This window comes from Pyxicephalus adspersus, chromosome 6 (assembly GCF_032062135.1).
Source record: "Pyxicephalus adspersus chromosome 6, UCB_Pads_2.0, whole genome shotgun sequence".
In the NCBI taxonomy this organism is placed as follows: domain Eukaryota; kingdom Metazoa; phylum Chordata; class Amphibia; order Anura; family Pyxicephalidae; genus Pyxicephalus; species Pyxicephalus adspersus.
This window is the reverse complement of record NC_092863.1, coordinates 54538646-54550356: the sequence shown is the minus strand read 5'-3', so window position 1 is coordinate 54550356 and position 11711 is coordinate 54538646. Positions and strand designations below refer to the sequence as shown.

The 11711-nt window shown below is 37.6% G+C and overlaps 1 protein-coding gene across 1 annotated transcript in view; it reads right to left on the bottom strand.

Annotated features, from left to right (window-relative positions):
- The window catches only part of ZCCHC8 (zinc finger CCHC-type containing 8), a gene marked incomplete in the record, with an annotated part of 13440 nt that extends 12774 nt beyond the window's left edge, over positions 1–666 (bottom strand). The window contains 2 exon segments of the mRNA XM_072415838.1: positions 265–339; positions 433–666. Coding sequence (XP_072271939.1) covers positions 265–327 — 63 coding nt within the window.
- Positions 667–11711: the final 11045 nt, after the last annotated feature.

Here is an 11711-nt window from a genome sequence, read left to right as displayed (position 1 = left end):
CCATTTGTGTATAAACAGATATTATGTAAAATAAAATTGAAGTGAAGCACTACAACACACAAAACACGCTGCACAGCGCATTGTGAAGTGCTGCCATTCAAAATGACTGCAACACCAGACATGCATTACTAAAATGCACTGTGCAATGTCACAAAGTTAAAGGAAATTGATTACAATATTTGTATCAAGCTGGTCTTCTCTACAACTACATGCAAATATAGTAAAATGCATACATTCTCGTTACCACACAAACTAAATACTTACACTAAATGCTTCTTTATTTTTTTTAATTGTATCCACATTGGAGCTCCCATTTTCTTCCAACATAAAACTGGATGGCTGAAAATATAAATAAAGAAAGTAAAACACTAAACACTTATACATCTCCCAGGATAAGGTATTCAATGTGAATTCCATTTTCAGGAGGGTTACCTGAGGATTAGTATTAAATGTCCTTTTTTCAGGGTTAGCTCTCTTCTGTTCTTCATACTTTTGAAGCAGACCTGAAATAAAATCCTCGATTTCTTGATGGAATTGCCTGTGTAAGCAAATAAACAATTACACTTACACAAACATTTAAATAGTATTAAGTATTTAATATAATTACATCATAAGTCTATGGCTATAAAAGTGATAATAAGCTATCCTTTTTAACACAAACGCCACTTTTTAATAATCCCACCATGTGTAAGGTACATTTGCATTTGCAGAATTCTTTATGGATAGTAGTCTAAAGCTAGAGTATGTAATGTTCTACTGGAGCACTCAGAGATTCCGGTTCTCCCATTTTCATGACTGATTTTGTGTGTCTGATAATAAACACCAAGTTTTTAGCGCTACTTGTTGTGTTATATCGGACAACTGCATGATTAAAAAAAATCCACTTACCTTCAATCCTGCAGAGCAGTCGATTGGTCCGGAGGTTTCATTGGGTCCCGCGTTGTCCTGGCATCAGTATTCGGGCCCGTTCCTTAAGCGCCGCCATTTCCTCCTTCCTCTTCTACCGGGTTTTTCTTCCTACGTAACCCGACACAGGCGTGAAATCGGGTGACGTAGTTTTGGAAAAAAAACTTGTTGATATCACAGAGATCAGCTTTTTTTTCCTGCCTTTTGACGAAAGGGCTCCTTCTGCGCATGCCCGAGGTGCTCGGGCATGCGCATAAGAGCACCCAAGAGCCTCCCTGGATGTGTCAAGTAGCTTTGCACTCCCATTCATTCTAGATTGGCTAGGGGATTGAGAATCAAAGGGGCAGTGCTGGACCCTAAAAAAAAAAAAAAAACACCTTACTTGTCCACCCTTTTATGTAAAGTGGAATTTCTGAGTTTAGGTAAGCTTTACATTTATAATTCAGGCATAACCTTCACTAGATCACTATGCTGGCAATTACAGGCTGGTCAATGGGATAGAGTGTCAGCTTCCTGGCCAGGAGTTCTTGTTCACAAAAGCATGAGACATCAGACGATTTATATTAGAAAAGTTGGAGATGAAGGGTTTTTGTATTAACTGATTTTTAATACTCAGCTATGCCAAGCTTTACCAATACAACAAAATATTGTTTTACTTCATTTAGCAGCTGTAATACACACACTCTATAAAGCAGCGGTCGTCATCCAGGGGTACGCAGCTCTGGCTGGGCATGCCCTAGGAGAAGAAACCGGCCAGAGCCATGGACCATGGGCCCCGTACACATCGCAGGCTCAGGACACATCCCACCCACTCTCCCACCACAAGCTCAGACCGTGATGTCCAAAAGCAAAGTGTAATACATCAATAACACTGTACACCCAATATATAAATATACGTACCTCGGCCATGACACAACAGACAATTTCCTCTTGAGCTCTTGATGTGCAAAATGCATGATAAGGAAATATGAATTCTTTCATAATAAATTGTGCAAAGCTTTAATATAAGGTTTAAAAGGTGCAAAGCTTTAATATAAGGTTCAATGGGCAAACTAAAAAGTGACATACACTGCAGGTGAATCTTCTTAGTGCATGATTTACCCATCATAAATATAACTTACGATTTTATAATATTACTTCATAGAGTTTACTACAGAGGAAAAGAACTGTATACCTATGAATGGTTGTTATGGTAATCTGCTGCACACACAGGACTAATAGACTTCAATTACTAATTAGTATTACGTAGCAGTATGACTTCCCATCACATAGTCAGAATGACCCGTGCAGGTTTATACAGGGGGAGATTTATAAAGAAATGAAGCGATTTCCCCCTCGGTATAAAGCCTAGTGTGTGCCGGAAAAGGATATTCTCCGCCCGTAGCTGTTCTATGGTCTCCTCACAGCGGGCGAGTTGCTCTTGTAACCCGCCAGACTCCAGTTCGCTGTCCTCGGCTTCATCGAAGCGTATATGGATTGGCTTAGGTGCAACATCTCCGTCTAACTGCTCAAAGAGCTCACTGTCACCGAAATCCACCTCCGCCATCTTCCAGCCCTGCGTCACAGCGACCTACCATAGAGTTATAAAAGATTGCCGGAACGCAAGCGTGAAATACGTGACGTACCGCCTCCGCCATCTTTGTTACTGGCAGGCTGGGGCGGTGAATGGGTTACATAGGAGTGGGAGGGTTAGCTTGAATATACAGGAAACATGAGAAGTCAGACTGACAAGTCAGTCATGACTGAATGTGATAAACCTGAAAAGGCCATGTTATATGCATTGAGAACCACACTCACACACTGTTTTACAAAAAGATTTAAGTAAGCACTCTGGTTATTCAGATTTTAGTACTGTTTCCCTGAAAATAAGACAGTGTCTTCTATTAATTTGTGCTCCAAAAAATGCACTAGGGGTTATTTTCAGAGGGTGTATTAATTTTTCATTAAAAAAATCAACATTTTTTCAAATATAGTCATGTCATCACATTCCAGGACATCATCACAACTCTCCAAACCCTGAAATCTATCTTAAATTATTGTGATATTCAGGAACAAAAATCAGCATTTTTTCTTTTACAGTCATGTCATCACTCTGGAACATCATCATAACTCTCCAAACCCTGAAATCCATCATGGATGTCTTGTGACTCCATTTTCCTTAAGGAGCAACTAAACTAAAAACTGCCAAAAAAAAAATACACTTACCTTCAATCCCGTAGTGCACTCCGGGTGTGTCTTGCATCGGGTTCTGCATCATTCCAACATCCGTTCCAGAGCCGGTGTTCCGGGCACCGTCATCTTCGTCTCTTCTTCGGGGTTCTTCGTCCTACATCACCCGACCCAGGCGTGAGATCGGGTCCAACAGCTACTTTGCTGTTGGCAACCTTCAATGCAGTAGATTTTTAATTTATGTATTCATATTTTTTTTTTAGAATTTCAAACATCTGTGCTTTGCAAAAATCCCAATTCAATGGAGAGGTGTGAGCCTTTCCAAATCATGTATGGTCAGTTTTATCTACCACAGCTGAACTCCAATTAAAGTGCAGAAATATCTCAGCAGTGATCAAAAGAAATGGGAAGCAAGTGTTGTTGCAAAAGGTCTGAATACGTATATAAATGTGACATTTCAGTTTTTTTCTTTTTATTAAATTTAGTAAATTGCCTACATTTCTGTTTTCACTTTGCCATTATGGGGTACTGAATGTAGAAATAATAAAAAAAAAAAATTAAATGATTGTAGCATCAGGCTGCAGCATCACAAAACTGAAAAACCGAAGGTGTTTTAATAAATTTTGAAGCCACTGTAAACATTACATTGCATATTAAGGTGTATAAAGGTACCCTATATGTTCCCTAGTACACCACAATAGACCAAAAATCGTGCATATACCATTTTTTACAGGGCAGTGCATGTCATTGGCTGTGATGTGCTAAAAAGTGTGTTGATGTACTATTCAGCACCACATCGCACCCATATGTGCTATTGTGCATTACAGGGAGCATTACCAGAAATGGGTAGTTTACATGTGCCCTTAAAGTAAAACTGTGGGGCAAAGCTGTAGGTTCACTTTAAAGTGGGTAACCTTGCTTATGATTTATTATACATGTCTTTGTGAAACCTCTGGATCGGAGACAAGTGAGTATAAGAGTGGCAAGGGACATGGAGGGGAAGTTGTATGGTCATTTGCAAAGGCATGAAAAATCAAGGGAGTTGCTGGTGATGATGCACCTGGAGAATTGAATTTCTTTTTAGCAAATCTGTCAGGTGTGAGGTATGGAGAGAACCTCTATCAGGTTTTTATTGCTGTCTGTGTTCCCCAGATCTCCCAAATAAGACAGAGAGGACAATATAAATTCTGATATGGGTTACAATTGGGGTTAGATTTAAAAACAAGATAAAGTATCCCAGTGCCATTGGCAGCAAGAAATTGATTACCATCTCATTGCCAACCATCCCAATATTTCCTTTTGTTTTAACAACATTACTATGCATTATGTCAGCATAATTAGTGGTGATGAAAAGAGTTGAAAATTAATGGACAGAAAGGAAAAACTGAACTCATAACCCTCCAATGACCAATGTATATTTTAGGCACTGCAGTCATTGTCCAAAACCATTTGAGTTTTTCTACTTTCTTTAAATTATGTTTTCATTTTATGTAGATAGGATTAAAATCTATTTCCTTCTATTGCTGTTGTTATATGCAAGAGCTCAGTAAAACAAAGGTAAGATGTGTTTCATACTTACTATTGAACTGTTTACTTTCCTATATAAATAGACTATTGTTAATACTAAGGGATGTCAGCATCCTTTTCAAGGATTCATTATCTCTCTGCCCTAGCTCATTAATTTTTATCAATGTGCTTTTATTATGTGAAACCAAATACAACAGCAGACTTCTTTCACAGGAAAAAATGTTTCCATCTCAAAAGAAAGAATAAATGTTTCTCCACTAAAGGTGTCTCTGTTGTATTATAGTTTGCATTTTGTTGTGTTTTTTTAACCAATAAATTAACTTTTCTCAAATTTCCTAAAACTGAAAAAAAGGAATGGCGGTGTTTAAATTAGAGAATATACTATAACTGATAATTCTTATCTAATTCATATCAAAATAATAACAAATGACAGAAAAAAAAGAGAAGGTGAGGGTTTACATACACCCCCATCCACCCCACAACTGACATTCACAGTAAACAAGGAATTCACAGGTTAATGTCAGCAGACCACACCAGGTGAATCCATACCCAATGTTAATGAAGTAAACAGAAACCACAACAAAGAAGACCAAAGGCCAGTCTATTAGTAACTGGATAGCAAACTAACCTATTATGCCTCCTCCCAATTCCCAAAGAAAAGTTGGGACGAGAAAGCAGCAAAATCATGATGTTACCAATTAGTTGTCAAATATAGTAGAGGGATCTGTTCAATAATGTGTAAAATTACAAAAAGAAAATAAGAGAATATATCCACAGGGCTTCTTTTTCAGTAAAGACAAGTCTAAAGTGGGGGAAAGTAAAATGTGATGATATAGTCAAAAATGTAATCAGCAAAGCCGAGAAACAAAAAAATGGCATAGACCAGGCTTTTAAATTAGATATTACTGAAGTATGAGTTCTATTCATCAATAGATATGAAAATAGTAAACATAGTAAGAAAAAAAGTAAATACATTTTTTTCAAGAATTATGTAAAGAGACAAAAAAGCTTAAAAGACAGAAGGCAAAATGGAAGATGTTGGTTCAAGTAGGGGAGATCAGTATCGGAGTGCAAATCTCGCCTTGTAAGAAATTATTCATGTTATCACATAATTAAGATGATGAATCAATATATTTATGGTACTGTGATGTATTTTTCGGGGTGTCTAATCTCATCTTCGAGGCCCAAGAACTACTGATAAGCAGAGTAAATTTGTGTTTTTTTGATCATATGGGAATGTTACCTGGCATTTCTCAGCATTTTGTAATGCTAGAAAAATGCATGGTGAAAAGGAATCAGATTTCTGGCAAAATTGTATTGCAGGCATTTTCTTACGCAGATTCAGTAGTAAAATGGTTGCAAATGGTACCTACAAGCAGTCACATGCCTGGTTTACTCATGATGGGGATAGTTGAGGTCTGCTGCAGGTTGGAGAAGGAAGCAGCATAATAATGAATTAATGGAGGGGCAGAGAGTCCAGGCATAAACACAGATGAGAGACAATGTTGTAAAGAGACATGAGGGCAGATGGAGATCAGCAGAAGACATGCAGGGGGACATAATGGTGAAGCAAGAGTGGCAGAAGAAATGCAGGGAGATATGTTGATGTAAAAACCAAGCAAGCATCAGCCAACAACTGACAAAACTGCCCACTAGCCTTTTTGTTTTTTACAAATGTTTGTCCTGTTTTCCTATAATGTTCTCAAAAGCAAACAAAGTTTGCTTTTGTATATGTAATTTGTTTGGATAGATTAAGAAAACTGCACAGTTTGTCGCATATATTGTTGTAAAATTTCTTTACCTTGTTTCCCTGTGTTCAGAATGAAGTTTCCTACTAATTTGTTTATGTCTGGGGTTGGGTGTTTTTCCATAGGCCCAAAGAAGGGCTTGTTTAAATTTTTTTTTTGTTTTTTGTTTTTTTATTATGGGTTGTAGCTCTTTGATTGTCTTTTTGCTGCAATGTATGTAGTTATTAGAGGTACACAGCTACATCTGCTTAGTTTGTGAAAAATACTTAAATCTTCATTGACTTTATGTACTAGCATTTCTCAAGCCATACTTAGGTTAAAGCTGCAAACTATGCGACACGCTGATTAATATTTAGTGCAACTGTGTATGCAGTAAAGCACTACCAAGTATCATGTTTAACTTCTAAAGCCAAGGTTTCTGTGAAAGCATTTGATGCTGGGCATAGCAGACAGGAATGTCATTGTAGACTCCAACCTGTGAAATATCTGGGGGATGTTCCAAGGCTGTACAGCAAGTAATCAGATCCACCGCTTCATTGCACTTAGATGATTGCTTTACCTCCCAAAGTCTGAGTAAATGTTTGGCTTATAAGAATAGCCAAATCTAGTAAGAGTTTCTGGGAGGGGTTGGTGTAAAATCCACATGGTTTAGCCCATAGCAGAAAAAATTTCACACAGACCTCCCATGGACAAGCAGAAACCTGGACTTCTCTCTCTTCATCCAGTTGTCAGTTTCACTTGCACCTTCCTAACAGTTGTATAAAATCCTTACTGACTTTTGCAATCATTACATTACTGGCTGACTATGGATTCTGACTTCGGAGTATCGTTATCCTCATTGTATAAAAATGACGCTTTTTATTCACTTTGCCTGTCTGATTTGATGACTGCACCACAACGTGTCACCAACCAATTCCTGAAGGAGCAAAGAAATCTCACAGAGGTTAGTGCCAGTTCTAATATGACTTTGCAGATGAAAAATTGTTGTCATTGGTTTGACTGTAGTCAACTGTGGATGATTTAGATACCCTACAGGAGAAATGGCCTATATGCCAATTTATCTTATCTATCTTTTTATCTTACATTCTATTTCATATTATAGAATAAAGAAAACTAGATGACATATTGGTTGTTATGGGACTGAGATCCACAAAGTGAATAAAAGTGATTGCAAAAGTATCTTATCCTATGTATCAATATCACTACTTGAAAAATTCAATACAATCAATATAATCCAGTCATGCTGCAATTAGAATATTCAGCCTGAATATGGGCTCTGTGCTCATCCATTTTTATTCACTTTTTCTGATGTGTTCTTGACATTTGGGTGAGTATGTCTGATGTGATTGCACTAGCACTGCTCTCGATACACTGTGAGAGCAGGTCGCTGGATTCTGAGGGTGGAGACAGCCTGGAGTTGGGCTTTAATACTTAGAATTGTGTAGGCTTACCAATAAAAGATTTTTTTTTCCTATTTAGGTTTTTTAACTTTGTCTGAGCGTGACACCTTAGATAAAATGCTGAGGGTCAGAGGGCACCTGAAGGGTGATGGTTCTTGCCTGTGAAATTCTTACTTACTGTACTCTCTTAGAGTATGTATAACAGTGCATGTGGTCAGGTTTAACTTAAAAACCCTAACTGTAAAAGGTGTTAAAGGAAAGGAAAGCAAAGGTCTAGCCACCACATTTTGTACCTTTTGTTTATTGCAAGGGAAAGCCCCCCTAAAAAAAGAAAATAGATGCAACCAATACATCCAAAGACTAGTAACTTACATATTGTACATTATGTTTTTACTGGGTTCATTTTATTATTTAAATAATTACCTAATGACCCTGCACATTACATTTTGTCCCTGTCTCCCAATTCACAAAAGTAAATTTCATAGCCCACAGGGCATGCTGGGATATAGAGAGAATGAGTTAAAAAAGCAGTATTGCTCCCTATATCAGTACACTTAAGTTTATAAAGAATTCCCTCGTGAATTTGTCTCAAGGTTTGCTCATTGCAGTTTGAATCCTTCCAGGGGGGGATTTTATAAATATACCCCTTGGAACAGAAAACTTACAAAAAGCAGTCATCCTACATTGCTAAGCATTATATTCTAGATGGTCCCCGAATGGGTGAACTGTGCACAGTAAACTATTCCTCCAACAATAATTTTTGAAAGGCCTTAAGACAGCATCTGGAATGGTATGGCAGACAAAGAATATTGGTGACATTATGTGTGATATGTGTGACATCCTGCTGCCTTTTGGCATAGTCTTTGTCAGCTATGGGGAAATTTGGCCCTGGTTACGATGCTCAAGGTGCAGTGTACTGCTTTTTTTTGATAAAAAGTTTTTAGGGTACTTCTGGGGCACAACTAACACTTCTGTTTTGTAGATCAGCGGTCGCCAACCAAATTTTGGTGGTTAGCATCTCTGGCCGGTGCCGGTGCTCAGGGTGGTAGGCAGGATCTGGCATCATGATGTCACTCTGGGGGAAGTTTCTTCCCCTTTGTTGTCCGGAGTCTGTGAAAGTAGTGGTCCATGAAGTACAAAAGGTTGGTGACCACTGATGTAGACCATTGCTGTGGATTATCACATGAGATTTGAAAACCTAGGTGCCTTAGTTTCACTAAACGGTACCACATGCAGCAGCATGGCTCAGGGGTTTAAATCTCGGCCAGGACGCTATCTGCATGGAGTTTGCAGGTTCTCCCCCTGTTTGCCTGGGTTTCCTCCCACATTCCAAAAAAAACAAAAATATGCAGTTAGGTTAATTGGCTTCCCCCAAAATTGACCTTAGATTGTAGTGAAGAGATGTGACTATGGTAGGGACATTTGGATTGTGAGCCTCTTTGAGGGACAGCTGGTGACATGACTATGGACTTTTGTTAAGCTCCGCGTAATACATTGACACTATTTAAATACTGGATAATAATCATATTAACGTGCAGCTTTGTGGTGTCCACTGATTGTGTTTCCTAATTTTTACAATTTCTACAGTCAAAAAGTGGCATACAGGTATTAATGGTGGCCTAAAATGTATAGTTTCTATTTTGAGATTAGTTGAAGGTGCTCAACTGAGATTTAACAAGACTTAAAAATCATTGTGGCTTGATTCTGTCAGTCTTAGGGAGAGTGGACAAAACTCACACCCACAGCTCCACAGATGCCCATACCTGATGTTTCCCCAAGAACAGTCAGTTGGCCTGTTGTATTTATGTAGCTTAAAGATTAATATTTCCCTCGAGGTTAGGGTTGGGAAGAGATTCCTCCAATGCACTTGGGCAAAACAAGCATGCAGCTTTATGCAAGAATCATTTGTAAACACTTGTATACAAGGCAGAACCCACCAACTGCTGCGTCTTGAGGTAGCTTAACTGTACTCATCTACATCTGTACACAATTGTTTTCTGGTGTTGTCCTATAATGTTAGCATAGACATTTGATTAAGCATACTATTGACAGAAATTTACTTGGAGCCTTTGGGAAACACGTGCATAATCGATGGTATTCTTAATTTCATCCTTCTTATTTATTAATGAAGCTTGTAAGTACTACTTATCTGGACTGGTTGCTTTTAGGGCTTTAAGTAAAGTTTGCTTTAAAGTGTCAAGGTTGCTGAGACTTTTGCAAAAGCTGTGTAAATGCTTGCTGGTTTAATAAAAAAGTGAAGCCTGTGCAATTCCTTCAACTATTTATAGACATTAATTTCGCTAAAGAACTTTGTATCATAAACAATTGCCACTTTTTTTGCAAAATATACTTTCAGCCAGTTGCTATCCAGTCATCGTTTCAGCATCAGCTGCACATTATTGCTCAAAAAAGGTCTGAGTTTGGTTTTCAGACAATGTCATCCCAAAACAAGTGCCCGGACCAGACTCATGACAGGACCAGGTATTCTTTTGAAGTGAATGTACACCCAGACTGATATTTAGTTTATGAAATCACTCTTTATCATGAATATTTGCCATTATTATAAGCTCTTTTGCACAGGGTCCTCTCCTAATCCTGTGTCGTTAGTATTTATCTATTATTTGCAATCCCTGATTAATGTACAGCACTGCAAAATATGTTGGTGCTTTATAAATATAGCCAAATAATATTAATATTAGTAATATTAAATATTGCTGTTTTCAAAGGACATTAAAAAATATTTTCATTGATGGTTTTTTATTTGATTATATAGTCTAACAAAACCCGATGCTATTCCCATTACTGAAAATAATTTTCAGGATTTAACAATTTAAAATTTTTACATTGATAACTTGCTTCTACTTTCTGTGTCTTTCAGTCTCTAAAGAGGATAGATTATTGCCAGTTAAGCAGAATAACTCAATTAAATGAAGAGAAAAAACAATTTGCTCTACTGATGAGGAGGAAACTGGCCCAAGGAACTGGCCGTCTTTCTCTGGGCAGAGGCAGAGATTCAAGACAGAGCTGTTCCACAAGAAATTTTTCAGACTTGTCTTCTATTAAATCTGGAACCCAGAGCTTTGACACTCTTTCATCTGCATCCACCTATGGTACAGAGCGGCCGGCATCATTAGCTTTCAGTAACACAGCAGGTTACAATAGTACAAGTCGTATGAGAGTAAGTTTGGTTATTTATCTTTACCACTTTTTAAGCATCCCTCGTTTTACTTGTCATAAGCCAGTATAAGAATTAAAAAAAAAAAAAAAAATTGTAGGGAGGAAAAGATAATGCTATTGAGATCCAAGGGAATGGTGAGCAGCACTCCTAATCTCATACATTAGTAAAATACATTATCCAAAGTAAAATTACTTTTTATGCTGTGGTTCAGAAAGGAGCAGAAGGTGAACACTTAACCATCTCAGAAAATTCTAAATAATAATCAAATACGACTGGGTAATGTCCTGAGATGCCTATTAACAGTAAGTAGTGTATTGGAGTTGGGGTTGATGCAGATTGTTCACAGAACATGAAAGACCACAACAAACAGTATTTAGTCATCACAGGGATGTGTCTATTTGCTGTGTTGAAGGAAAGCATATATCCAGCCACCTATTTTAGTACCTCCATGGTACTAAGAACCACAGAGGTCTGCAAATTAAAAATATTGGCATGCACAATCCCTATGATTTAGACCTTAATATATGTATTTTAAATTCTGCTGTTTTAGTGTTTATATCATTAAATTGCATCACACCTTATTACCTTTTAAACCAACATGGTTTCAAAGATGTTTTTTTTTATATTTTGACTTGACTGTTTATTTTCCTTAGGAATCACAGCATTTTTTTGTCACCGTTTTGCCAGTTGATAGATGTTACCGCAGACAACACCCGAAACCCCTGACTAAAAGCGCAAGATGTTTCTCTGCTCTACAATCAGAAAACATTGGCAAAACCATTT